The sequence below is a fragment of the Anas acuta genome, chromosome 12 (assembly GCF_963932015.1).
Source record: "Anas acuta chromosome 12, bAnaAcu1.1, whole genome shotgun sequence".
Taxonomy (NCBI): Eukaryota; Metazoa; Chordata; class Aves; order Anseriformes; family Anatidae; genus Anas; species Anas acuta.
The window spans coordinates 20540742-20568448 of NC_088990.1; the positions used below are offsets into that span (position 1 = coordinate 20540742).

The window sequence follows — 27707 nt, forward strand, 5'->3', positions numbered from 1 at the left end:
GCTTTGGAAGGCAAAACGCCTTGCTTGGACACCACACCTCATGTGCTCAGGAGCCTAGGCACAAGTTGCCTTTCCCTCCCCTCTCAAACCATGGTTGAACCCTCGATACCACTGTCCCTGTGTTACAAAAACGCCTTGTGGGTAGCTGTAGCCCCTTATGGGGCAGACGGCTCTCATGCGGCTGAGCGCGGCTGCAGCTGCCTGCCACACTGTGGTACGTTGGTTGTGTTGCTGGTCTCTGCAGGGCCTTCTGTGGCGGGGTTAATCTTGTCCGTCTGTGTTTTTTAATTCTTGTTTCTTCCTCAGAGATGTCTTTTGTTTTCTTTAATAGGCTTCCAGTATCCCATTGTCTTTTCTAAGCACTCCCCAGGCTTCTCCCCAGCTCTGTGAGCCTGTTTTCCCCCTGCCCCAGGGCTCTGTGGTTCTGCTGTACTCCTTCTGCTGGGATGGGGAGGTTTGGCTGTTACTGGCTGTGTTTAGATAGTCAGTGGCAACAGAAACAAATGAGAGATGCAGTGAGGTGCCATGGTAATGCACTCCCCTACTTAGGCTTTTAAGGGGAAAAAAAAGGTCTTTTGTGAATCATTGATAAGTTCAGCTTCGCTCAGGGTCACTTATGCAAAAAAACAATATTGATTTTACATCTTTGCTTAGAGTAGCTTCCCACGCATCTGCTCAGGATGCAGTGGGGACTCACTTATCAGCATATGACTCACCTAATCCTCTAAATATTTCTGTTCTCAATGAGCACCCAAACAACTTACAGGATGCTTGACCTTATCCTGTAGGATCAGAGGACTCTGCCATGCTATAAGCTGAGGCTCTAGACATATTTTCTGTGTTTGCTTTGTTCCCGTTAAGCAGGAATACCTTTAACAAGTAAGATAGCTCTCCGAGTCCTTTACAAAGTCATTTAATGTTCATTAGGGAAGCAGTTCTGCAAACCCTTCAGATTCTTATCGATGTCCTTCAAGGGCTCTGACCTAATTCTGGAGTTCTCCCAAGGGTTGCATTGCTATTTGGAAAGAAACCAAACCAGGGATAATACCATTGTTGTGGAATCCCTGCTTGACTGCAGACATACGTTCTCTTTTTAACACAGTCATTTCTGAAAATCTACAAAGCTGAAACAGATACCTAAATCCAACCTCGCCTGAACATCCCAGCAGAAGAATCAATTCATGGGCAGCCTGGTGCAGAGGAGGTAAATACAGGGCCTTTCTATGGGCAAACAGTGCTTCCTCTGTCCATTCAGAACAAGAGAACAGAGTGTGCACGTCTGCTTGGGATTTCCAGTCTTTCTGATGTATCCCAGAAGCTTTGACTCTCTGCAGGAGAGGTCTGCAGGGGTGGGCTGTTGCTGCAGCCCATGGTGAGGATGGGATGCTCCCAAAAGCTCCATTCCCAGGCAAATATTTCATAATGGAGCAGGGGATGCCAACTGGGAAGCACAGACCTATGCCGACCCTGTGGAATGGAGATACCTGAGCACTTTAGTAACAGAGATGGCTATCAACAAAAATGCTGAAGGAACTACTAAGCTGTGTTTTAGTAGAGGTAAACTCAGCAGATAGATTTAGCCTGGTGCACTTCATTGAGATGAAAATGTTCCACAGGTTTGTGCATAATGTCAAAGGAGTCTGTGGGCTCATACACTGTCACAGTCTCAATGTTTCTGAAAATTTGTCCTATGCAAATCCCAAATGAGTATAGAAAGAGCCCCCAGCTGTGCCCCATGCAAGAGAAGTGTGAGACTCAGCCTCTAATTCAAAGCAGGTTGGTTTATAGTGCAGGCTCTTACGAGCTGTTGCTATGATCTTGAATTGCAACCCTACCTCCTTCATCTTCTGCAGAGGTTATTTGTCATCAGACCTGCAGCAGCATGGAGCCAGTGGTTTTCCTCATGCCTAGTAATGCCTCTCACTGCCCAAAGGGACGTTCAGCTCTTCTGCACAGAGGCTGAGTGCAGTGGTCCTGCAGACACCCAGACATCCTCTGCTCATGGGAGAATTTCCCTCCAGTGTTCATGTATTCCTCCCAGCTCAATGACTCAGGCTAATCAGTGAGAATAACCTGAATTAGGAAAAAGGAAGGATTGAATTTTGTGTCTCCAGAGTGCTTTACCTCTTTTTTGTGCTATGTTGTGGAAGTTCTGTTCTGTACACTTTTCGGTAAAACTAGATACACTAGGAAGTTGCTTTAGAATGGCTGATTTGATTTTCCATTTAGACTCTGATTCTGCATATATTCAGTGGACTGAAATCACATTTGCTTTCTTCTGTGACCCTTCCTCTTGCCTGTTTTGCAGATATAAACACAGTCATCATTTCTCTCTGTCTCTTTGTTTTCCCTAGTACATGGGCTGCATTGAAGTGCTGCAGTCAATGAGGTCCCTGGACTTTGGCACGCGAACGCAAGTCACCAGGTAGGCACTGTCAAACTGAAATTCAGCACAAGAATTAAAAGCCTGAGTGTTGATTTCTGTATAAAGCCACAGGCTCATGCCAAGCTCATAGACTCTTTTGAATAGGAGTTTGCATGCTTTATTTTTCTTTTCCCCAAGTGATGACTTGAAATATTTGATCATTACAATAGGCTATTTGCACTGGGGACTGAATTGTTTCAGCCACAGACCTCATTTCTCTCCCAGTTCTTGCTTTGGATGTGGAGAGAATGCCCCTGCAGTCGCAGCACGGTACAGACATACCCAGCGACTTGGGTTCTGGCAGCAGCCAGGCTGTGAGTGTGGGCTCAGCACTGCCACTTGGCTCACCCGGGGTGTGGGGTGAATTTGTGGGTGATGCCACAGCCCGGTGCTGCTGCTGGTGGCCAAGACGCCAAGCCTGGGTGCTCACAGGCATCTCTGCTGCTGCCTTCTCTCTGCTTCACACCTGATGCAGAGTGGATAATGATTTTTTGTCAGATATGACGTTGCTTGGCCCTGTTTGCACCAAGGCCAGATTCAGCTGGAAGTGGAGACACAGGGAGAACATGCTGAAATGCAGTCATTTCCAGAAGTACTTTGAGCCTAAGCTTCCAGGCTGCAAATCAGAAAAAGATGAATATTTTGGTCTCAGATACACTGGAAATTAGTTTAAACATGAAATATTTTGGTGGTCTTTCAAGAAGCTTGCAACTTCTGCAGCTTGCATCGCTGCCAGTCACTGGGTGTAGACTATCAAGGTATGCATGTGTGGGGTTCTTAAAACGTCCTGTCAGGAACAGAGCAGCCCAGCTTTATTTTTACTCATATAGTCCCTGTGTCTGTAAGTGCATGCAGGAGTACTTTTCCAAATAAACACCTTTTTCCCAGCTCAGAGCTGCATGCTACTGGGGTGCACTCATGGTCCTGCAGTGTGGCTCCCAGCACCCTGGCCCCTGTGCCTCCAAATGCTTCTTGGAGGGCTGGCTGCATGCAGAGTATTTTTGCGCTGCCTTGTACATGTTCCCTCCTCCCCTCAGCCATTCTTCTGGCATGGCTCATGCTGAGGATGCCAGAAGTGTGGTTTAGGCTTCCTGTGTCTGCCCAGCTCTTCCTTCCTGCTGGCAGATGATTTACAGATGCTCTTTTGCTTCCTGAAGTGTTCATATCAAACGGTCTGGAGACAGGAAAGGAGTACGAAGAGCTAAGTGTTAAACTTCTACCTATTGGCTCCCAGAGTTATCAGCTAAAAGGAAGAAACTGAAAAACTGGAGTCCTTAAATGCCTATATATTGCACTCAATCAGCAGTTGTTGACAATTACAATCATCACAAGCACACACTGACCCAGTTCCTGCACATGTATATGAAGAAGTGCCTGAGATACAAATATAGTTCCCTCACCCTAATTGTTTACTGACCAAAACCAGAAATGTGGTAGTTTTTTGCCCAGAGTAATCAGGCTGGCATGTTCAGACCCACTCGTATTCATCAACAGCATAAGCCAGAAAGTGAGGTTATCTCCTGTTTGTAAGATATGGACTGTGTGTATTGCTACACTTAGAAAACAGAGATTTGGACGATTTGTCTGGAAAATAATGAATATGAATTACTGCCTAAAGAGAAGTTGCCAACTTAAATTTGGCCCAAATAGTAAGGTTTTGTTAAACAGGGCTATGTGAAAACTTAACAATGGAAATATTTCCATCACCTACAAAAAATGCCACTGCTGACCTTAAGAGGCTCTTTTGTGTATGAGAAATTCAAAATTAAACTGTTTGCAAACCGAATGTTGAAGTGCTGAGCTCATGCATGTGAACTTTAAAGTTTGATCGATTACAAACTAAGTGACAATAGCATTGATTATTCTATTGTTCTCCCAGGCGAGTAACTTTATAGATGGCCTGCTCAATACAACAACCAAAGACTTATTGGAAATGGTTCCATTTTAATAATTTGTGTTATTTGTACTGGTAAAACCGTATTTTTCTCTGATGGCATTTCAGTAAACAAAGGGCCATGCGGCCATGCTCTGTTTTAAAGTAATGCAGACAAGGTCTCTAATTATGTCTCTTCCCTGCCTTGCTGCATGTCTATTTTCATTCTTAGTCTCCTGATCTCTAAAATTAAAGCTATTTTTTACCTACCTAACACGCATGTTGGAAAAATCAACAAACTGATGTTTGTTGAAGTGCTGTGAGGAGTCAAAGGAGTTGAGCGTGAAGGATTTACTTTCCAGTTTATTGCCATACTTGCACTTTCAGAGTCACTTACCAGAGATGGTAAGAACTGGGACTTCCAAAATACGTTCTGTCTGGGCACATAAGTGTGATGTTTCTGGGCAGCATGCAGACCTACCTTCGGACCTGGCACAGCGCGAGGGAAGGTGAAAGTGGCCTCCCCAGTGATGTGAATGACTTCTGAGACCGTGGGGGCCTTCAGGCAGAATGACTGCAGTGCAGCAAGGGAAGGGCCAGGCACTGGGGTGCTCTTTACCCTTGGCCCTGGCAGTTGTGTGGTGAGGAGCTTGGCACAGGAGGTTTCGCTGCAGCAGTTTTCTCTTCTAGCTTTCTGACAGTCTGCAACCCAAATTAGCAGGCTAATGCAGTACTGAGATGCTGCCCTCACCCGTGGTGCAGGAGAGCTGCAGTCTGGGCTGGTGACTTCTAGCAGACAGGCTGGTCCAAGCACTGGGGTGACAACATCCTGAAGTCCTGCAGCTAAAGCTCACAGAACTCACCCGCCAGTGCTGCAAGACGTAATGACAAGGGTGGGTGGCTCTGAATCATCTCACTGTGATTTATACCTCACTGTTGTCCATTGTAGGAAAATATACTCCAGATTTAGATGAATTTAAGAAAATCCTTGTTCCCTTCCACACCAGTTGGATCAGCTGGTTTTAAATCCAGTCTGTAGTAAACTCAGGGTCATTTGCATTCAGCTGAAGCCTTGCTGGGATGGGCTAGACCCACATGTAGCACTGCTGAGCGCTGTGCAGGGAGACACCATGTCAAACCCAGCCACAAGTTGTGTGCCTGGCTCCCAGGGCTACGATGTGAGGCTGATGCTGTCAATTTTCCAGGTCAGCCCTGCCCAGGCGGTTTCGCTGTGCCACACATCTTTGTTTAACGGAGGGTGGGAGACTCATCATAGCACTCTCTTGCTCTTATTATGTCCCTTCTGTTTCTCAAAAATGTGCGAACCCAAGTTACATGGAGGTGACAAGAGCAGTGCCAACAAATAACAATAAGGGTAGCAGGCTCCTCTGCTCGAGAGGCTTTTTATTTTTAAGGGCGGTCACTGTGAGCACGCCGTGCTTTCTGCTGACAGCACAAGGCACTGGGGCTGGAGCCCCTGTGCTGTGGAGGTGGCAGCTCTGCCTGTCCCACACCTAAGCCGGACCCTGACTTGCCCTCCCCTTGTCCAGCTTTTTTCCTTTTATGCATCTTCCAGTTCTGTTAAATCAAGCTTGGTATCTGGACATTTATGGGAAAGGGGATTCTGTATCCCAGGTCAGGGCACTGACTTGCAATCTTGGAAGTAGTCAGGCAGCGAGGCTGGGGTGAGGGGTGGCTGAAACAGGCTGGTGGGGCAACCGGTCGAAGAAGGCTGACTTTGTTTGGGAGATTAATTTCAACTTTGTTGAGACACACAATCCCTTTCTGTTAGATAGTGTAGGCAGAGCCCTTGATGCTTAAAAGCAAATCTTAAGCAGCATGCTTACTTGCTTACATCAGCCCTTCACTCTTCTTTTGCTCTCATTTGGGGAAATAATCAACAAAGCGGCTCTCTGTCAGCACTGTGCCTCCCCTCCTGCACGCACGCTCGAAGGAGCGTCTGTGGTGGGGCTTACTCCAGAGGTGCAGCCCCAGAGTAGAAGTCTGGATTTGACTGTACAGCTGAGCTGATCTAAAGGTTACGGGTGCCAAAAATGGGAGTGACAAGGGCTGCAGAGCCCTTCGGCCTGGGTGAGCAACCACAAGTCCACTCTGTCCCCGGCTCCTGCAGCGCCCACTGGCTGTAAGGGGTTGTGGTGCTGGCCCAGCTCAGCCCCGGAGCTGTGGAGCTGACCATGGTTGCTTGCTCAGGAGCTGACCCAAATTTCTCCCTTTCATTATGAAAAGCAAAAACTTTCCATGCAAATTACCAGTGGTTGGTTTATTGTTTTTGCATGGGCACCACAAGACTGACAGACAGTGATGCCACTTCACATGGCAAGAGATGCCCAAGTTGTTGAGGAGCAAGGTTTTCTTTACCTTAGCCTAGAAGAACGATTTAAATTCCTCGCAGCTCTCCTGATTTCATTCTGTGGTTCCGGGGTCAAGAGGAATTGCCACAGAGTATGTCAGTGGAGTTACCTCATTCAGTGTGATTTAAAAGAAAAACAAACAAACGCAAAGTGCTTTGCTTTGGGATGAGTGACAAGGAGGAGAGAAAGGAAAAGCAGCAACATGACTGGAATAACAAGGCCACATCTGCTGCTGCTGTCTCCGATTTGGCAAGTGTAAAATGGACAAGCAAATGCCTGAACGCATGAAGCTGCACATTCGTCTGAGAACAAGATTAACTACAAGGCCTACACAGGTGTATGCCGTCTGGCAGATCTAAAAGGAGAGACTTGCCCAAGCAAGTGACTGAAAACAAACAGCTGTATGAAGGAATTAGTAGCAGGTTTCCAGGAAGAAGGCACAGAAAATCCTATTTCAGTTTATCACGGTTATTTCCAGAATTTCTTTTCTTCCTAGTGTGCAGTGTCCAGGTCAGGTCTGCCTGCCCCATGGGAGTGACTGAAATGGAGAGGTGTTCAGTTATAGCAGCAAGGTGTGTCCTGGTTTAACCCGGCCGGCAACTAAACACCACACAGCCGTTCGCTCACCCTCCCCCCTCCCTCTCTGGGACGGGGGAGAGAAATGGAAAGTGAAGCCCGTGAGTTGAGATAAAGACAGTTTAATAAGACAGGAAAATAATAATAACAATAATAATAATAAAAACAATAACAATAACAATAAAAATAATAATGCAATGATGATAATAATACAATGATGATAATAGTACTACTACTAATAATATGTACAAACAAGTGATGCACAATGCAATTGCTCACCACCCACTGACCGATGCCCAGCCTAACCCCGAGCAGTCCGGCCCCCCTCTCCCGGCTAGCCACCCCTATATATTGTTTAGCATGACGTCAGATGGTATGGAATACCCCTTTTTTGGCTAGTTTGGGTCACCTGTCCTGGGTCTGTCCCCTCCCAGCTCTTGCTGCACCCCCAGCCTGCCTGTTGGCAGGACAGAGCAAAAGGCTGAGATGTCCTTGGCTTGGTATAAGCACTGCTCTGCAACAATTAAAACATTGGGGTGTTATCAGCACTCTTCTCATCCTAAGCCAAAACATAGCATTCTACCAGCTACTAGGAAGAAAATTAACTCTGTTCTAACTGAATGCAGGACAAGGTGTTATCAAATGGCTGCTTCTCACATCTTTAAAATAACATTTGAGGTTTGTTAGATCATCTGGAAAACCATCCACAGATAAACAGCAAGGAATAGCTGTGAGAAGATGACTTCCTCTACTGTGATTCTGTAAAGAGAGGAAATAGAAACTATTAAGTAGAAATGATTTGCCTACATTTTTGTTCCTGTTTTCTGGACAATTGCTTCAGAGCAGGGTGAAATGGGCAGTGACAAGATGTTCTTGTAGCAGAATGGGATCAGCTGTGGACGGCTTTGCCTGCAACTCCTTATTCTGCATAGGCTGCTTGAAGCATGCAGGAACTCATTTGTCACCAAAATAGAAGACTTCCCTGTTTTTCCAATTTGTTCAGTATCTGGTTTTCTTTCTAGGTGGAGCTAGACTTGAAGGCTCCAATGCCTTAATGTCTTGGCTCTGATTTTAATTTCCTTTAATATTGAATGAGAAGATGAGCTCTCATTTTCCAAACGGATCATTGGAATCTGCAAGATCATCCTGCAGGATGCTATTCCCATTTTGTTTAGCTTTGGCCTTTCTATGGGTAACACCGAAAGAAAAAAGCAACAAAACGAGAGGGATGCCAGGATTTCACTTCAAAAGCATATTTTTGGTTGTGTAGGGGGAAATGCTTTGCTTTAAAAGGGTAAAAAAAAAGTCTGTGTTTGTAAACTGAATCTGAAACATCTTGTGTAGCCCACTACAATGCTCATCTTCTTTGTTGCTGGTTTCACTCAGAACATATTCACTACATTTTTGTTACATTGCCCTTGATGAAGTCTGCAGGTTCTCAGGACTTCATCTGACGGGAAGACTCCATTTAATATCAGCAATCTCCAGTGCTTTATGCTCACATAATTCAGCAACATCTGTGGGGCGCCGTGCTGGGGCCAGCAGAGATGCCAGGGGTCAGCGGCACCATGCTGGGTGCTTGCGGCCCACCCCTGCTCCTCAGGCCCAGCACAGGCCTCAGGCTGACAGTGCTGCTTGGGATGTACCTGGCAATTTTTAGCCTTTCTGAAAGGAAGCTTTCTCTGGAAAAGCCCAGCAGCATGTTCCACCCATGCACCCGCCAGTATTTGAAAAATAGATGGACTTTCTTAACTAGCTTGTTTCCTAATTAGCTTGTTGGGTAATAACGCAGTAAATAAGCAAAAAAATAAACAAACTAATTCCTTTCCCCTCAAGCATGAAATGAAATCCAAACCTGTGAAAGCCCAGGTTTGAACTCGGGCCAAGGCAGCCCATACAGGAGGTACAGTGTGAAGCGCTGGCTGCAGGATGGGGCTGTGGGATGCCCCCCACAACCTTGGCACAGGTTCTGGGTGGCCAGAAGGGTCACGGGCTGCAGGTCAGACCCATCAAGGTGGCTTTGTGCTGTTAGCAGCGTCTTTGGCTCCCCAGACATTGTCCAAGGCTGACACATGGAAAATTTGCACCAGTAACACCTGCGATTCCTGGATTATCAAGATAAGGCTATTGGGTTGGATCCTGGAATTCGTGGCATGCTGCAGCAGACCCAGCCTTTCCTTGTCTCCAGGATGTCCAGGAAAGTTAAGGAAATCTGCTAAGCACATCCCAACCCAGTCAGTCACCATTTTTCCATTGGCTTCAAAACAATAAGTGTCAGTCCAGGAAAAGTCTATGGCTGCCAATAAAAGATTTTTTCCCCAGCTGCCCTGCTAACCTCCATCAGGACTGTCAAGTGTTCTATATGTGGAAACCAGTCGCCTGACTGATTGTGTATCAGAACTTGCTTTCATGAAACGTGGGAAATAGATGCAGCACGACACTTAGATATACTGAGTAATTTAGCTGTCTCTGGTACAGACCACTGGTACTTTATGCCTTACGCTTATGCTTCCTAAGAAGCACCACAGAGATGACTGTGTGTCTGGGAAAGGACATCTGATTTGGGAAATACCTGCTAGAGATGGAAAGATATGAAACTGAGACCTCAGATTTGGAACAGAAGTTGCAAAGCTGATTACAGCACCAAATTCCCCCCCCTGAACCATGACTTTTCAAAACACTATCATAAAACCCCTTGCCTTGGAGAAGTGGCCTTGAAATCTAGCTTCAGCTGAGCAAACCATGCACCTGCACCTTATAAAGGGAAAGATTTATGCAGTATTCCCCAAGAAAAGTCTTCTGCATGGAGGGATATAGAACTGTTGATAGCAACACTCAAAGACACTCTTATTTTTGGTGTGCATGTATATATCTAACCAGTGGTTTGGCCAAGAATGTCACAGTTTGACAAAGAGATGTGTTATCAGCAGCCCAGGTACCAAATCCTGGAATGACTGCCACGCCTAGCAAGGGCAGTGCTGGGAAATGTTCATGCATAACTCCCAAACAGGGTAGGCTGGGAAGCAAGAATGTTCCTGTGAGAGAAAAGTGTGGGAAATTGGCTGAAGTGCAGATGAAATATTTCTTTTTTTTTTAAAGAGAAACCCCAAACACCAGGAAGCCCATAAGAGCACCCAGCTGGGCTCACTCAGCACACCCCTGGTGCTCTAAATCAAATGGATTAAGGCAGGCAGGAGCCCTCCCTGCCAGTAAGAGCTCTGCCAACCTTACTGAGAAAAAGGACTTGAAGGCATGAGGTCCTTGGAGTTTCATTGTGGTTAGCTGTTTTTTTTTGTTGTTGTTTGTTTGGTTTTTTAACAAAGAATTTTCATTAGGTGACACTGGTACATTTTGTGAAGAAAAAGAATCAACCCAAAGCAGGCTGTTGAATTATTGTGTTTCATTAAATACTGTAATACTTTTTTTTTTTTTTAACCCTGGGATAAAGAAGGAAAAACAACTGTGAAAGGCTTTCCGGAAGATTTAAGTGTTTCTAAGTGGAATTATAACAATAAATCACAACGTTGCTGGCCCTGTTACAGCTGATGCATGTTAAATGATCCAACAGTTTATGCTGTATTTTTCTATTTGTAGGGAAGCAATAAGTCGACTGTGTGAAGCCGTATCAGGTACAAATGGAGCGATAAAGAAGCGGAAGGTAAATACAGTTTTAGCTGAATGATTACTTTTCTGTATCTGCTTCTGATAAACTTGATACATGATACCCCAACAAGATTCAGCCCGTGGTGGAGTGCATGTTAATTCATGTGAGCTTGGTATAACATGGAAGTGTTTGTAGCAGGATGCTTAGCCTGCTTTTTCTGGGTGCTGAGGTTGTGCTGGACCTCTTCTCACCAGGGTTAGTGCTCTGCCTGGAGCTCCTGCTTCTACCAGCCATTGCAGTGCTCAGTGCTTAGCAAATCCTAGGTTCTGGCAGGTAAAATGTAGGAGGTCTTTTGGACAGTGAAAGAGAGCTCCTTCACTGGAGGATTACCCGATTTTTATTTATACTGAAAAAAATAAGCACAATGAGAAAGGCAGTGTTTAATGGGCCTGTCATCTATTTAATAGCTAGCATGCAGAGGGAGTCAGTGCAAGTGCTGCTGTGGGGCAGTGTTCACGGGAGGTTATTGGTTTCCTCCTGTAACAGTGGAGCTAAGGGTGAACCAACATGTTCCTGAAAAATGAATGAATGAGAGAATTTCTTAATTTACTCTGAAACACTTCATCCTCAGGAAATGAGGCTGAGTTTGGTGGGAAAATTACACATTCTGAACTCCTGAGCCAGCTATAACATTTATCTCCCTGTTTTTTTTGTTTCTTTAAAACTTTTCCCCATTATTGACATAATAAACATGTACACGAGTCATACTCAAAGCTGATATTTGTTAGAAAGTCTACTTGTGTTTGACCATGACATTATCCCTGTTCCCTTTAAATTCTCAACAAAAGCTGTAAAATCTACTTGACTCAGATATACTTCTGCCCCGACAAACCCAGTTGACAGTCTCTTTCTTTTGTTTGTATTCAAAGCCTCCAGTTAAGTTTCTGTCTTCTGTACTTGGCAAAAGTAATCTTCAGTTTTCTGGCGTGAATATAAAGCTGACCATTTCAACAAACAGCCTCACATTGATTAATGTTGACACACAGCAGGTAGGATACATGTAAATCAGTGTCCTTCTCTCTGTGCTACTATATTCTCCTCTTTTTGTGATGTCTGTAAGAAGGGCTGGGTGCTTGAGTGGAAAGGAGCACCCTCTAGTCTTCCCATGCATGCCTGATGAAGCTGAACCGTGTGATTCCTCTGAATTTAAAAATGAGAGTATTTTGCGGGAATTCAAGATGTGGCACATGCTCTTTTTGTTTGTGTTAGTGTCCTTTGTGTCCAGGGATCTCTAAGCACTTGGCAAACTGTTTCTCTCAATGTGTCACTGTCTGTACTGTGCCTAATAAACAAGGCACTAGTCCTTACTGGAATTTCTGACAAATCCTAGGGGAAAGAAAAAATTGACATAAATAATGAGTCAGAGCTTGGCTTTGCAGTCGTTCAAAGCTATTTTACAGCTGGGCAATATATGTGCATAATCAGTTTTGCTGTACAGATTCCCTGGGCTCCACTGAGGCATGTTCCTGAGAGCCTGGGTCTGCCCTGGGACTGTGGGACTGGGGCGTGCACCCCCCGTGGCAGATGCAGCTGGGAGCTTTGTCTTGCCCACCTAATTCCTCCTTCAGCTGCTGGCTTCAGCTCCCAGCATGATCTCACCCAGGGCCAGCAGCGGGTTTTCTTCCAAGCTGGAGCAGGGGAGCATCGGGGAGGTAGTTTTGATTCACTGACTCTAAGGACCTGTTGTACTGCCCTGAGGCCAGGCTGAGCACTTGGGGCTCTCCTGTGCTAGGAGGAGCAAGGGTCTGTGGCCTGAGGCTTCCCTTCCTTTCAGCTACAGCAGCAAAGGGCTTCCCTATGTCAGACGAAGCACTGGGGTTTGGCAGCTAAAGTATGGCCCTCTAAGCTGTTCCTGTTTGGTACAGGACTAAGCCGGACAGACAGATCTCTTTGCAAAGGCACTCATGTGCCCTGTTACCGCAGATGTGGGTGTTCGGGGGACTGTCTTGAAGCTCTTTCTAGATCTTCTCTTGCTATGCCTTTGCAAATTGGAAATCCTGTTTATTCCATTCCTGTGCTGCTGCCACATTTCACTGTGTTCCCACTTGTGTAATCTTGTGCACTTGATTTTATAATAAATTGCGGTTTGTCTCCAGAGATGAGGTAGTGTTTGAAATGAAGAAAAGTTGATGCATGATCTGGCCACCAACATTTCTACCACATAAAAGCTTGGTCCCAGTGCTGAGAGACAATGTGATCAGAGTATCAGTGTTTGTACTGTTACTGTTAGTAAAAATGCAACTGTTATATACTTCATGCATTTAAACAAAATTGTTGGTCATTTTAAACTGAATTAATTTCTCAAGAATTTGTAAAAGCATCCAGTGTTTCCAGTTTTCTCCTGTAAGAGACTCATGTAGCTTTATACAGACCAGGTTAGAAGCTGTTGGCTTAATTCATTCTGAAAAAACCTTTAAGGAAGTTTGATCAGACGTTTCCAAGCGTGAACAGGATGTCTCTAAAAATACTCCTATTTTTAGTTTCTTCATTCACAAATAATGTGTCCATGTATTAATAGACTGGGTTGTGATGAACTTTTTTGCTTGCTCTGCTGTTTTCCAAATGCGTGGCACATGAGCATGTTTAACTACTTTGTCATGCTTTTCAGATTATTGCCAACCATCACATGCAGTCCATCTCATTTGCTTCTGGAGGTGACCCAGTAAGTATTGATTTATAAGATATATTTCCACAGGTATAATGAAATTATTATGAGAACAGAAGTACCTGCAAATACTTTATTTCATCCTGTCCTATCCGCAAGCACTAACAGTATGCCATGCTTCTGCATCGTGACCAGGATAACAATAAAACAGTGGGCCTGAGATGGAAAAGGACACATGGAATAGAGATTCAGTGGTTGTTTGATAGCTAGGTAGAGTTACTTTTCTCACTGTCCATCAGTGAGCCTCAGTTCACTCAGAAGTCCCCAGACTTGGGGCCCTAAATGTAAGAACACACAAACATAGGAATTATATCAGTTCTATGTTGAGCCACAAAAGTGGTCAGCACCAGTGCCTGTAAATTTTAAACAAATTTCAAGTCAGACAAAACTCCTATAAGACAAACGTGGCATTATTTTGCTTGCAGACATGCGGTTTTCTCCTAGTATTATAGTTATGAACTCATTGATGTTGTCACACAAGAAGTTTTCTATCCTCTTCCAAATCCTTTATTGGAAATGATTGTAAGTGAAGAATGTGTCATCCATAAACATGACCTGTTCCTTCCTCCAGTGTCAGCAAGTTCCTAGCTCTGCCAGTGTTCTGAATTTCACACTCCATGCTCTGTGAAAACAGTATTTTTTTAATCAGTTTTGAATTTTCTGCCCTTCAGTTTTGTTAAACGTCTCCTTGTTCTTGTGTTATGAAACAGGGAAAATAGAAGGCTCTGGGTCATGTTCTTGATAGCGTGGGGGCTGACACCAGGTCTAGCTTTGACTGGAAAATACCAAATCTGCCCCTCTGGATTTGGGACCAAGCAAGGGAAAATAGCTGGGAACCAGCCCTGTGTGATTGATGGATCTTCTCTGGAGGGCCATCGTGGTGATGTAAGGAGCCCTCTGAGAGGTTTTGCCCAAAGTTGCCTGAAAACAGGAGCTTTCTGGAGCTGGGGTGGGAAGTGAGGAGGGAGCATGTGTGTAGTCACTTAATCTGTCTTGCCTCTGAAGTATGTACTATGTCCTAGATGCTGGCTGTCTAAATAGATTGTCTTTATATACCATCTCCACTTTGGAAATTTCAGGGATACATTTTCAGACTTATGCTTAGTGACTTACATGCAGTGGGCTGGATGGGTAATTCTACAGGGCTTGTTTACCTTTTTATAGTGGTGGTGTTTTTATTACTATTATTGTTATCATTATCCTGCACTGGTCCTACATAGTGATCCCATCAGATCTCACAGGATACACAAGGGCTGGGTCAGTGCTTAAGTGGTAGGACCTCCAAGGAATGTGCTAGCACAACAATGTGCTACAGGCTTTTGGTGGTGCAGCTGAGAGAATGTGTAAAACAGAGGTCTTGGTAGGGGAGGGAACTATGTGTGGCACTTCACACAGGGCAATTCTGGTGTCTTGTTGAGCTTTTTTCAGAAACTCCCCTTACATGTGCTAGCTATGGTTTCCATAGGACATGTCTCTCCACCCGTCTCCACATTCACGGCCTGAACACAGCTCACTGTTGCTCTTCACTGTTAAGGAATGGCAGTATTCTGCTCTAGAGGGGGCTTTATTTTAAAGCAAAGCCATCCATGCAAGTACTTAAACATTGTAAAGATATTAAAATAGCAGGTACTGCTGTAGTTGCTTTAGTTTTTGAGTTGCTCTCAAGATCTAATTTATTTTGAGAGTGTATGCTAAAATATTTATGAGCCTTAAGAAAACCCTGAGAGGAAAAGGAAGGAAATTGTGTTCAATAAATGCATGAGAAATATTTAGCTTTCTTTGCTTTAATGATATTAAGTTTGGAGTTGTTTTTTTTTGCTTTTAATGATCTAGGGCAAGATCTGCTGACCCTGAGATCTGCCTCCTGTGTCATTCATTGTGAATTATTAAATGATTGTTCTTGTGCATATTGCAAATGGGGGCCTTTGTTTCCTGCCAGCTGATTGCATCTTCCCTCAAGAGAGCCATGCCTTTAAGCTTCGAATTGCACTTTCTCCATTCAGCCTTAAAGATCCAAAATAACAAAATGCATCTTTAATTATTAAAAGAATGTTATTCATTACCTCACCATTTTTACTATAACACTAAATCATCAAGTGACTCTTTGCTTTTGCAATATGACCAGAAATTTTAATTTTTCCATGCCAGTTCCCTTTTCAGTTTCACAAGAAAAAGTGATTATTATTTCAGTGCTGGCTGGAAAAAGAAATCTGAAACAGACAACTGATTATACTGAGGTCGTCTGATCTCAGCGGCAGCCTTGAGGTCCAGGGTAATTTAACCTGATGTTAGCCAGCCTAAAATCAGGCAGCAGTGATTGAGATCAGATCTGCATCGTGTTCTGCAATTTTTTAAAGATCAACTTTTTCTCTAAGATGCCTTTGAAAGTCAATCTTCAGGCTACAAATCGGGAAAATTCTAACTTACTCTTTGCAGTATTTTTGCACTTTTTAATATTCCACAGATATCGATAAGGACTGTCCCAGCTAAAAGATGTGACTGGAGGTCACGCAGCTCTGATGCTTTCCACAGAAGAGGCTTTGAGCTTTGTGGGAGCAGCAGAAGAGAGCAGTGTTGTCTGCTGATGAGGCACCAGCTGAATTTCTTCTGTTGCAGAGTTTGGAACTGAAAACACAGTTTATTGGAAACCCAAAGAATGCAAAATGGTCTACTGCATTTATTACAAGAAAAACATTCCTGCACAATGACTGTGTGATCCACCAGTGTATCGCTAATCCTTAGCCCCCTTTGCTAGAACCTCTACTTTTTCCTGAATGAAGTATTTTTTGAAAGCTGAAAATCTCTGTGTATACTCAGTTGCTTTGTTATGGTGATAGCTGAACAATCCTTACTGTCCATGATGATAATTTTAAAGTACTTGTGTTCTTCTTTCCTAAAGGATACGACAGACTATGTTGCATATGTAGCAAAAGATCCCGTTAATCAGAGAGGTATGGAAACAATTTCCAGATTATCATGCATGTTTTTGCAATTGCTTTATCTGTACTAAGGAATTCCTTGAGTTTCAAAATCAGAACTACTGAATAGCCCAATAGTCTATACAATTTCCATCTTCCATGTATGGATGGGAGTGATTGTATGCAGACTGTGGCTTTAGATATCATATTCTTTGTGCAATTAAGTGAGGATCCATGGGTTGGACTACACCTGTGCCAGGTGCTGACCCTGCGCTGGGGCAGGATTCTTCCCCAGGCAGCCAAAGACCAGGGCTCTGCCTTGCTTGGGGAGGAAGGTGCAGGAGCACTCCATGAAGAAACCATAAATGGAGAGTTTCTTTTATTGAAGTGTAAGTTGGTATTATGATTAAGATACCCCTAGTGCAACTTCCTAAGTGCATAATGTCCTAAAGTTATCCAGATGCATCATTTCATGCTCAGCTTTTCTGCTGTAAGCATTACAGCTTGGCTCTATTTTCTGGTATAAAGTTCGTTTACCTAGTTAAAGCAAGGTGTCTCTTTGCAGCATGCCACATACTGGAATGTCCCAATGGGATGGCGCAGGAAGTAATAAACACCATAGGGCAGGCTTTTGAGCTCCGGTTTAAGCAGTACCTGAAGAATCCCTCCAGCCTGGTTACATCTAATGAAAGGTCAGCATATTCTCAGTCACTTCACTGGCAGTTTTCTTCTCTTACTACTTTTCAAGAAAACAGTACACTCCATATATAAGATGCTTTGGATATGCATTCTGGACATATGCTAATTGTAATATATGCTGCATGTACAGAGTATAATAGATGAAAATTAGCTTATTCCAGTAAATGTCACTGATTCCACTGACGTTTGTACAGGTGCATAACAAGACAGAATTCAGCTGTATTGTTTCTTAGCTGGAACAGCCTTATTTCAAATGATGCAAGTAAACTGAGCAAATGTTCAAATTATTCTGCCCAAGCAAGGGCAGAGTAAATGAAGTGGAGAAGTTCTGCTCTATAAATATGATGCACACACACTGAGCTCAGTCCCAAGCCATGCCAAGTTTAAGCTCACTGCAGCTGTGGAAAGTATGTGGTGGGGGAAAAAAGCAGTTGTAGTTCACCATTGTGCTGTTCTGCTTGTGTCCTGGCAGGGGCCTACAGTTCCACCTGGTATGACTTGAATCAGCATCATATACTGAAATAAGCCCAGCTACTACTTGGCATTTTCAAGTATGCAGTCCTGTCCTCTGCACATTGTTCAAATTACAGGACACAGATTAAATTTCAGACTGCAATTCCCCATTTCAACTACACTTTTCCCATTGCACTGGACACACAATTCTTGCTTTGACTTATGGCTCTCCTCACAGGTTAGCCATGTCTATTTTTCTCAGGCTTTTCTTTAGTGAATTGGATCCCTTGCTACCTCCTGCAAGCAGGTAAACCTGTAAAACTGCTTAGCTGCTTCCTGAAACCCTGAAGTTAGTGTGCAGGTGATGTCACTGCTACAGTACCCAACACTGCAACAAAACTGGTTTTATTCCATGACAGCAGTACCACCTCCAGGTTATATTTATCTCGTTATATAGTGTTTCTAGCCATTCAACTGCTAATACTAGTCTGTTTACCCTGGAGACAATAGCCAGAGGAAGAGTCTGTGCTATGAAACTCTGCTAGGTTATGCCACAAGTAAATTGCAGAAAGGAGAAATGGAAGATGCTAATTAAATTCCCTCCTTGAGCCAAAACCACAGCCATTCTTCGAGAATGGTCCTCAGACAGAGAACTCAGATATTGCTGTGTGAATGAGTCACCCACCTCCAAACTACTATGAATCACATAATCAAATACTTGCACTGCATATCACATAATCGACTACTTGAACTTTATCTCTTTCCTGCTCAAGGCCTTTTATCCAATTATGTTCTTGTTAAACAGAGAAGTAAGATTTGAGATGAGCTTTTTATTTCAGGACCGGAGACGATACAGGAAGCGCCTAGTTATTTTGCAGTGTATCAGCTGTACATTTAAGCTATCATCATTCTATTTTAGCTCAAGAAAAACTTCGGCCACCATCCTTCATGTCATTCAGTGTTTTCTTCAAGCAGAAACAGAATAGTTGTATGGATTCTGATTATTAAAATCAGAGTGCATTCCACCTGGGAAAACGACTTTTTTTTTTTTGTAGCAATGTTTGGTTTTCTAAAACAGTGTCAGTCTTGTCTGCCTAAATGCATGAGGTTTTAATTTTCTTTTGCAAGTCATGTCTCTCTCCTGTCCCACGCCCCCCAGTCCCTAGATTTATACAGGTGAGATGAGAAGCCAGAGGAATCAATTTTATGGTCAACAATTTGGATACCTTAACGAACAACACATCGGCATCTCAGGGATCTGGGCTGTCTGGTGCTAAGATCATCTCCTGGCAGCCTGATCTATGGTGACTCCATTTTTAATCTGGAGAGACGTACCTGGAAAAATAAATAACTCTAAAAGTTTAGACCCAAACTCCTTTATAGACTGTATGGCTAATCTGTGTATTGTGTGATCCACAAACACTTGGGACGTTTGCCTGCATTAGAAAGCATATGGTAACAGTAGTTTCTTTTCTTTTTTTTCCATATTTTTGCAGTGAGGCAGCAAATACTAATGGATCAGCTGGGAATTTACAGGAGAGGGAGGATCATGAATATTACAATGAAATTCCAGGGAAAGAGTCTCCCACTGGTGGAACATTAGACATGCGAATGAAAGTGCAAACAGGCCAAAGGGCTTGCTGTCTTATACAGTGCAGAAAGCAGCCTTGCTCAGTAAGTACATCATCTTCTGGAATAACTATTCACTACCTATTATGGGAATGAATAATAAAGTGTTATTGTGGTATAAAGCATGGTGTTAACATCAGAACCAGGTCCTGATTATCCTGGGAAAGTTCTTTTTAGGCAAGATTTAATGATGCTTAGTACATAATTAAATCCCAAAGCACTTTCTGAAGATTAACTAGTTTGTCTTTAGAGTACTTTTAGGAGACCAAGTAATATTCCCTTGTTCACTTCTTAGTTGTGAGGAAATAGATACAGACTTGAATAGCTTGTCTAACAGAACATTTATAAAATCTGGGACTTCCTGGCTCCAAATTCTGTGATCTGATAAGAATTCCATCTTGTCCATTATGTTCTACAATCTATACATACAGCATTAACTGATTGCAATGTATATGCAACATCAATTACATTTGGAATGTTTGAAGAGATTCTGTCAAATCAGCCTCAGCTTTCAAGGGCAGTAAAAATGCAAATATCCATGGCTTTTGCCTGGGATAGTCACAAATTTAAAAAAAAATAAATAAATCAGGAAACACCGTCATTTCCTCATTCAGGGAAGCAGGCAGGCACTATCACTTTGCTAAGAGGGTGCATACTTGGCCATGCCTGCTGGCAGCAAGTTAGTGCCGCTTCAGAAGTTGCTGCTCCCAGTGGTGGTTTGTCTCTGGCAGCAACCGCTCCATCAATTTTCCAGTATGTTAACTTAAACCATAGTCCACATGTCCGCTGTGGGCCTGATAGACTCCAGCCCTGGCCTCCAAACAATTCTCTAAATGGTATGTGTCTCTATCCTGAGTTTGCATTCAAAGCTCTCCAGGGTTGCAAGGAATTACCCTGCAACATGTAATTGCAATTGCCTTCTTTCCATGGGGTGTTAATTTTTTCTTCTCAGTTCCCTTCAGTTCTTTTAGTGCTGCTTAGACAACTTGGTGACTGTTTCACTCACACCACGTTGTCTGTAGTTCTTCTTCCTTGTTTTTTTATTGCAAGGAACAGTTATAAGGAAATAGGAACTCTACCTAGGAGTTAATCTGTTCCTGCTGCATGTTCGTTATACGTCACCATCATATTTCAGTTTATGACTTCAAAACTATCTCCCTTGAAACTGTTACTTTTGTGACTTTTGATTAAAAAAAAGTTCCTCCAGCTCAATCAGACCTGGTATCAGAGCAAGTCAGAGTTCACCCTCATGATAACATCTGTAGAAATGACAATGAAAAAATTAGTTATCCATCAAAGAAGAATTAGGACTCAGTTCAGCTGCTGAAACCTACACCTGGTGCATCTGCACAGGACCGACAGTTAGGGCACAGGATTTAGGTACATTAAGCCTTAGGTACGTTACTGGGCAGTTAACAGTCTCAGTGGGGGTTGGAGTATGTCCAAATGTGATATCCTGGAGAAAGTATCAGCATGAAATATTGAGGAGATAGGATTTTTTTTGTGAAGATTTGTTAAGTTACCTGGATCACAGTTAACTAGTGCATGCATGTTACAGTTATCGGAGGTTTCCAAGGGACTATTGTATGTGACTCTTTATGATTTCTGTGCAGACAGGCAGCCCGACGTTCATCAATTTATATGAAAATTGCCCAGAAGGAAACAAAACTGTGGGTATGTACTCTATTTTCCTTCACTTCTGTATGCATAAAATAACCAAGGCAATCTGACTGGAAGGGCTGTGCCTTTGCTTTCCATACAATGGTGAAAAGTGTCCTGCTTAGTGGGTCATTTTTGATTCCCTAGATGAAGGGCAGACAACAAAGCCTTACAGCTTTTCAAAAGGGCACTAATCTGTCTTCATGTCTTTTGGCAGACTTATTCATTTTACTTGTCATGATACTGTACAGTAGCTCTTTGTTGTTTTATTCTTTCCTACTCTTTGAAGAAGAAAGATATTTCTCTGCTTTAACAGTCTCTGAAAATACCCCTACCCCCTACAAATACATTAGGAGACCCAGCTGTCAGCATTGGGTTGCTGTTCCAGTGGAGTCTGTGGCCTTGATTCCAGTGTCACTAGCTTCTGCGTTTAACTGTGTCCTTCCCTTCCCTTGGGGAGCTTTGTGCCCCCAGTCCTGCTTTAGCAAAATCTGCTCTCTGGGTCCCCAAGGGATTACCACCCTACATCCCTTTCTGGACTTTGCCTGCCACAGCTGATGTCCTAAGGACGTTTCCTCAGCTCATCTCTTTCACTGCAAAATGACATCCTTTTTGAATTCCCACTTCCACTATTATAAGGAGATCAATTACTGTCTACAGGGGATACTGCAATTTCTTATGTTATTTCTGATTTAAGAAAAGGAAAAATCAAATGGTTTCTACAAAGAGAGGGTGAAAAAATAATGAATGAATGAATAGATCTAGGACTAAAATGTTTGCTAAAGAGCAAAAGTATGTGTGTATTTGGCTAGCTGAAGCGGCATTATTTTCATACCCTGCAGGGGATATTCTGTTAGCCTCTTCCTAGGCTTGGATCCTAACCTGACAGATGTGGCTCTGGCTCTGTAGACAGAGCCACAAAGCACCAACCTCCTCCATCTCCATGCTCCACCAGAACAGCAAGGGAGAGAATTGTTCAGCTTCCCACAAAGCTTGTGGTGCAGAGGGGAAGGAAGGGGTTTTGCAACAAACAATGCATACAGCTTGTGTTTCTGTAGAGTCATATGTATTAATTTATTTTCAATCAGTGGGGGTTTTACTGCTGACATTAAATGAAGCAGAACTGAACCAGTGTGGCACATTTTTGAAAACATTTTAACTGATTCTGAATAGTGTACCTTGTGCCTTGTAGCCATAAGGGGGGAAAAAAGGAAAGAAAAAAAGTTCATTTGCCAATTTCTGTTTTCCTTCTGAGTGATTTTAATAGGATATACAAGAATAACAATATTTGTATTTTAGCTTTTGCAGTTATTTTAACTTGAGGTTTTTTTCTTTAAAAAAATAAAAATAATGATCTATGCATACTGTTTATTAATTGCAGGCCATTGTGGTGAAAGATCACAGAAGACAAAGAGAGATGTGACATTAATGAAGCCTGCCTACAAAACAGATCTTTTTGATGATCCATGTTACATCAACACACAGGCCCTGCAGTCTGCAGCCTGTACAGCCCGTGCTACAGCAGCAGCACAGGGTCACGGCAGCCCACTGCATCATGCAAGTAGGTGCTTGTTGCTATATGGTATCTTTCTATGCTTTGAAAAGAGGGGACTTCTCAGCCACGGGCAAAGAGAAAGCTTTTGGTTTCCCCATAAGAAATACAGAGTTTGTGTGTGTTTTCAAATTCAAGAACGATTTTCAAATTCAAGACAAAGATGAAAAGTGCTGACAGTGAGTGTGAGCACATAGAGTAACCTTTCATCTTCTGTAGTTGCTTGATGACAACAAATAGTGTCCCGTATTCCACAGGTGGTAATAAGCAAGTATTTAAGATATTATGGAAGCTTAGGACTGCACTGTGCTTTAAGGAAGAGGGCTCTCCTCTGTGCTTATCTCACTTGTTGTAAGCTAGAAATGACCTCAGATTCTTTTGTTTCCCAGTCAGTAGCGTGCAAGGTCAACATGGGATCGTTATGAACACTTTCTCACTTCTTGCATAAGTGACCATTGAATCTCAACCAATAACTTCTAAATCAAATTGTTTGATCAATGGTATCTATTAAATATATGTCCAATTAAGTCTTGATTAAAAGACTCCAGGTGGTGGATATCCATGACTATACAGTAGCTACTGATTTTTCTTATTATTGAAAACACTTTATGAAAGAGCTTTACCTTTTATAGTTTCCCACTGAGTGTTTTCTCTGTCAGAGTTGGCTCCATACAAAACAGCGGGCTAAGGACTGGATAGATCTTTCTACAGCAAAGGAAATCTGTGACCATTGAGGCATTTCCAACCCAGGGCTGTATTATGCTCTAAAAGGAACTGGCTATATCCTCAGGAGCCTAATGTTGCACAATTTCATTGAAGAAGTGGTATCCTCTTATTTTCCTTAGAAAAATCCTGCCTGTGAATCATTTGCAGTCTGACTGGCTATATCCCAAACCACCCAGTTGCTAGTACATTCAGTAATTGTTCGTTTTTTCACAGCAGATGCATCATGCTGTAATCCTTCCCTTCTGGCTACACTGGCCATGTTGTCTTACATTCCTGCACATAGCTGGAGCCACTCAACATGACTCTCCCAACGAGACGTGACAATCTCTTCAGAGCTTGTTAAGGAAAAAGGAAAAACTAGATCTTAGAGGCTAAAAACAACAGCAGTCTTTATTTTTTTTATGGGGAAGATTTGACTTTTTAATAAAACCAAAGAAATACAAAACCAAAGCATGAGAGCATCAGAAAAAAAATCCAGTTTCCAATCCCTGTTGCCTAGCGACACAAGGTTTACCCATATAAGGTACGGGAGGAGATCTCATGATAACATTACCTAATGCTCTGGAGGGTTATGAGCATTCATGTATGCGTATTATTACAGGCTGTAAGGTTAGCCTGATCATAGCCTCAAGACTGAATTATTTGAATTTTTAAAAGCCAGAGAAATACCCTCTTACTTCCTTTTAGAGTGAAGTTCTAGGTGAAGTATCCAGTACTTTCCCTTTCATTTCAGAGTTACCAGAAGCTGTTCAGCAGAGTGCCACAAGCAACACAGCTGGTGTCTGTGTTCTGCCACAAATAAAAAAACAGCTAAAGAATGAAGATTGTTACCATGGCAAATTAAACAGGAAAGCAGCAGAGAGTCTCTTAGTCAACGATGGGGATTTTTTGGTGCGAGAGAGTGCAACATCACCTGGGCAGTACGTCCTCAGTGGGCTTCAGGGAGGGCAAGCAAAGCATCTTCTCTTGGTGGATCCTGAGGGCAAGGTATGAACATTTCATACATGGAAATTTCAAGGCTGCTCAGGTATTTCAGTCAGAATGCATGGATGCATTCCTGGACGTGGAAATGATCTGATTCCCTTCAGGTTAATTTAAATTGAGCCAGTGAGTAAAGTAGGTTTAAAAGTTCAGTTCAGGAACTTACAAGCACCTAAGCACCATGGAAATAGAAGTGAGGTGCTTAAATATAATTGTTAGTCCAGGTGCTGATAATTAGTGTACAAACTTAATATATCCTTTGATTCATTATTAAATTTCTGGAAAAATAGCCTTAATGCTAAATAATTAAGTTGATTTATTAACATGCTTCTGGATACAGAAAAGGTAGAGGTGGTTTGATGTCGGTTCTATTCTACCTGCTTCTGCTCAGGACTAGAAGAGTGCTCTGAAGTGACATTTCTCAGAGGAGACAGTAAATGAGAAAGCAAAATTCTTAGTAGGATTTAGGAAAAAATATCTCTCTTCTGTGGAGGAAGAAAAAAAAAAAAAAAAGGTTTTGTTTCCTTTAACTCAGTCCTCCAATTTTCACGTCAGTTAATGGTAAGTCAAAGGATAAATCTGACTTACTGCTATAGCCTAATGATCCTGCTCCATTGAATTCAGTAGCTTAAATGGTTTTTTGACTTCAGTGGGCTAGGGTCATGTTTAACCACTTACAAGCACAATATAATCTTAAATTATTTTGCTTCTTTCATTAGGTGAGAACCAAAGACCATATATTTGATAGTGTGAGTCATCTTATTCAGTATCACATGGAAAATAATTTGCCAATCATCTCTTCTGGAAGTGAAGTGAGCTTGAAACAGCCTGTAAGGAAAGAGAATAACATGGGACACATGCAATATCACATATGATCCCCTTGGATTTCACAAATCCCAAGACAATTTGTATCTGAAAATTGCATTGACTATTATAAAACTTTATATTATGAAGCCAATTCAAAAAGTATAGACTGCACTTTTTGCTGCTGTTCCAGAAGATATTCTTTTGTGTATGTATGTATGAATATATGTATATGTGTATATCTATGTAGATCTATAGAGATCAATAAGCATAGTTATGTAGATATATATAATCTTAGCAAAATTACACCTTCAGAGTGTGAGATTCATTTGTGAGAAGGTTTTTTAGACATGCACAAATGTCACTTTCAAGGTCATACTGAATCAGTAACGTTTTAAAAGCACAATTAAACCTCTACATGCAAAAGCTCACTTGAATGAACTACTGGAACATTAGTATGTGCCTTTTAGCATAGAATTATTGGAAACCAATATTATTTATACTGAATTAATTTTGGGTGGTTAAACAAACATGTCAAAGCTTTTAACTGTTTGCCAAAACAAATACAATTTGAATATTACTAAAATGTCATCTGCTTTGGATAGACACTAACAATTTCACTTTGCTTGTAACAGCACTTTACTAGCAAGTAATATTTGAAATGAATGGCATTCGCAATACAGAAAGGTTTGTCTGGTTTCTTAATTGTTTTTTTTTTTATCACTGTCTGACTACTCAAAAAATTGAGATTATGCAACATTTACAAAGTTGAAATTAATATATGTAATATAATTTTGGAATAGAACTTGTTACAAGGACAGGCATGCTAGATCCTAATATTTTTGTCTTGCATATGATTTTAGTATTACTACTAATCAATACTGGAGACATCCCTTTTTAAAGGTAGGCTAAAATATATTTTCATTGCTTAAATAGTTGTTTACAAACTAGAAAAGCTGAACAAAACTAATGATACATTTTGAGAGAGAACTATTTAAAGGACTGTTTGAATTTTGCATGTGCCCTTATTCAGTGTTCTTTCCAAAACAATATATGATTTTACTTGTAATCATGTGGAGTCCATTTGTTCCCAAAAAGCCTTTTAAAGGAAACATGAATTGTTTGGTCACAATAAATACTCTCAATATGAACAATCCTATATTCAGAGTTAACAGAGGTTTCTTGGGTTTCCTGTTGAAGAAACAGTGATTTAGTAAGCAGCTTAAGAAAGGGAAGGAGAATCTAGAGAACGAGACTGGTAGCCTGGGTGATACCCTTAGAAAGTTATCCCGATAAGTGATGTCTTCTGGCACCAGCAGGGACATTCTCTCTGTCTCCCAGCCCACCAACTTAGTTCCATAAGGCAGACAATTGTGGATAGTCACCAATTGCTGGAAGAAAAGATTTGACTATAAAAGAATAAATTCTGTTATTTTGCCTGTGTTCATGTTACATGGGATAGTATAGTAAGAGCTCTTTCCTCTGGAAAACAAAAGGGGTCATACGCATAAAATAAAATAATTTAAGATACACTTTCTTCAAGGGGAGAATATGATGTAAAGAGCCACATTTAGAGCAGTCTAAAACCAGCTTTATTCCATTCCTCAGCTAGTAGGCACAAAATATATTTCATTCTTTGATAACAATGTGATTAAAAAAACTCAATTGCATATACTGAAGTGGTGAGAAGCTTTAAAATGTTGGTAACTCATTTCTTTGATAATAGTCTGGCATTAGTGATATTTCAGGGCTTTAGAACATATCAAGTTTATGCCTGTTCCATCATGTCCAAGGTTCCCACTTGCAAAAAAGGCCCCCAATAGAAATTCATGTTCAAATTTTGTGCCACAGCAAGGACAGGTGGCAAGAAACTGTGAGTGGGATACAGAGTTTCTGCATAGTATACATTTTCATACATCTTACCAAACTTAATATAGTGTACAATGCTTGACATGACTTCACTGAGCAAACTACAAAACAAAAATAGCTATTTCTGTGGCATGTCATGAGAAGAGAATGACTTGCATAAGGTAATTTTGATATTTTTCATCAAAGCTGAATTTTATGACAGGTCATAGAAAGCAAATGTGTGAAACTCCGTCTCTGTTTTTAGTATAAATCAAAGCTACTGACAACTAGAAAAATAGTGTTTGCATTTCACCATTTTCAGTTTACCAATGGGCAAAAACAGCCACAGCGATTATGTGATGTTTGGATCACAGTACAACACAGTCCAAGTCTCTCTCTTTGAATATCACTAACTTTAACAGAAGCAAGACAGGAATCTTTGTTTTGTTCCCAATTCTTTTGTATGTGAAATAAAACTCCGAAGGAAAAAGGGAAGAAAAATTAATTAACTGGGTGCTAATGTAATAATGTGGTGATTTAACTGATAGGCAGCTAAACACCATCTTGCTGCTCTCTCACTCCTCCTCAACGGAATGAGGGAAAAATCAACAGAAAAAAAAGCTCATGGATTGAGATAAGGAGAGGGAAATTGCTCACCAATTACAGTCATGGGCAAAACAGACTCAACATAAGGGAGATTAATGTAATTTATTGCCTGTTCATAACAGGCTACAGCAGTGAGAACTAAAAGCAAACTAAAAATGCCTTCCTTCCATCTGCCCTTTCCTACATCCCTGACTGATGTTGGGAAATGGTGGTTACAGTCAGTCCATAACACTTTGACTGTGCTGCTGCTTTGTGGT

General features: G+C 42.0%; 1 protein-coding gene across 1 annotated transcript in view; it reads left to right on the forward strand.

Annotated features, from left to right (window-relative positions):
• Positions 1–26155, forward strand: part of SHC4 (SHC adaptor protein 4) — a 32281-nt gene extending 6126 nt beyond the window's left edge. The window contains exons 2-12 of the mRNA XM_068695995.1: positions 2355–2425; positions 10841–10904; positions 11780–11899; positions 13519–13572; positions 16475–16526; positions 17059–17185; positions 19142–19319; positions 20888–20948; positions 22315–22494; positions 23945–24198; positions 24912–26155. Coding sequence (XP_068552096.1) covers positions 2355–2425; positions 10841–10904; positions 11780–11899; positions 13519–13572; positions 16475–16526; positions 17059–17185; positions 19142–19319; positions 20888–20948; positions 22315–22494; positions 23945–24198; positions 24912–25067 — 1317 coding nt within the window. The 3' untranslated portion in view covers positions 25068–26155. The remainder of the gene's footprint in view (positions 1–2354; positions 2426–10840; positions 10905–11779; positions 11900–13518; positions 13573–16474; positions 16527–17058; positions 17186–19141; positions 19320–20887; positions 20949–22314; positions 22495–23944; positions 24199–24911) is intronic.
• Positions 26156–27707: the final 1552 nt, after the last annotated feature.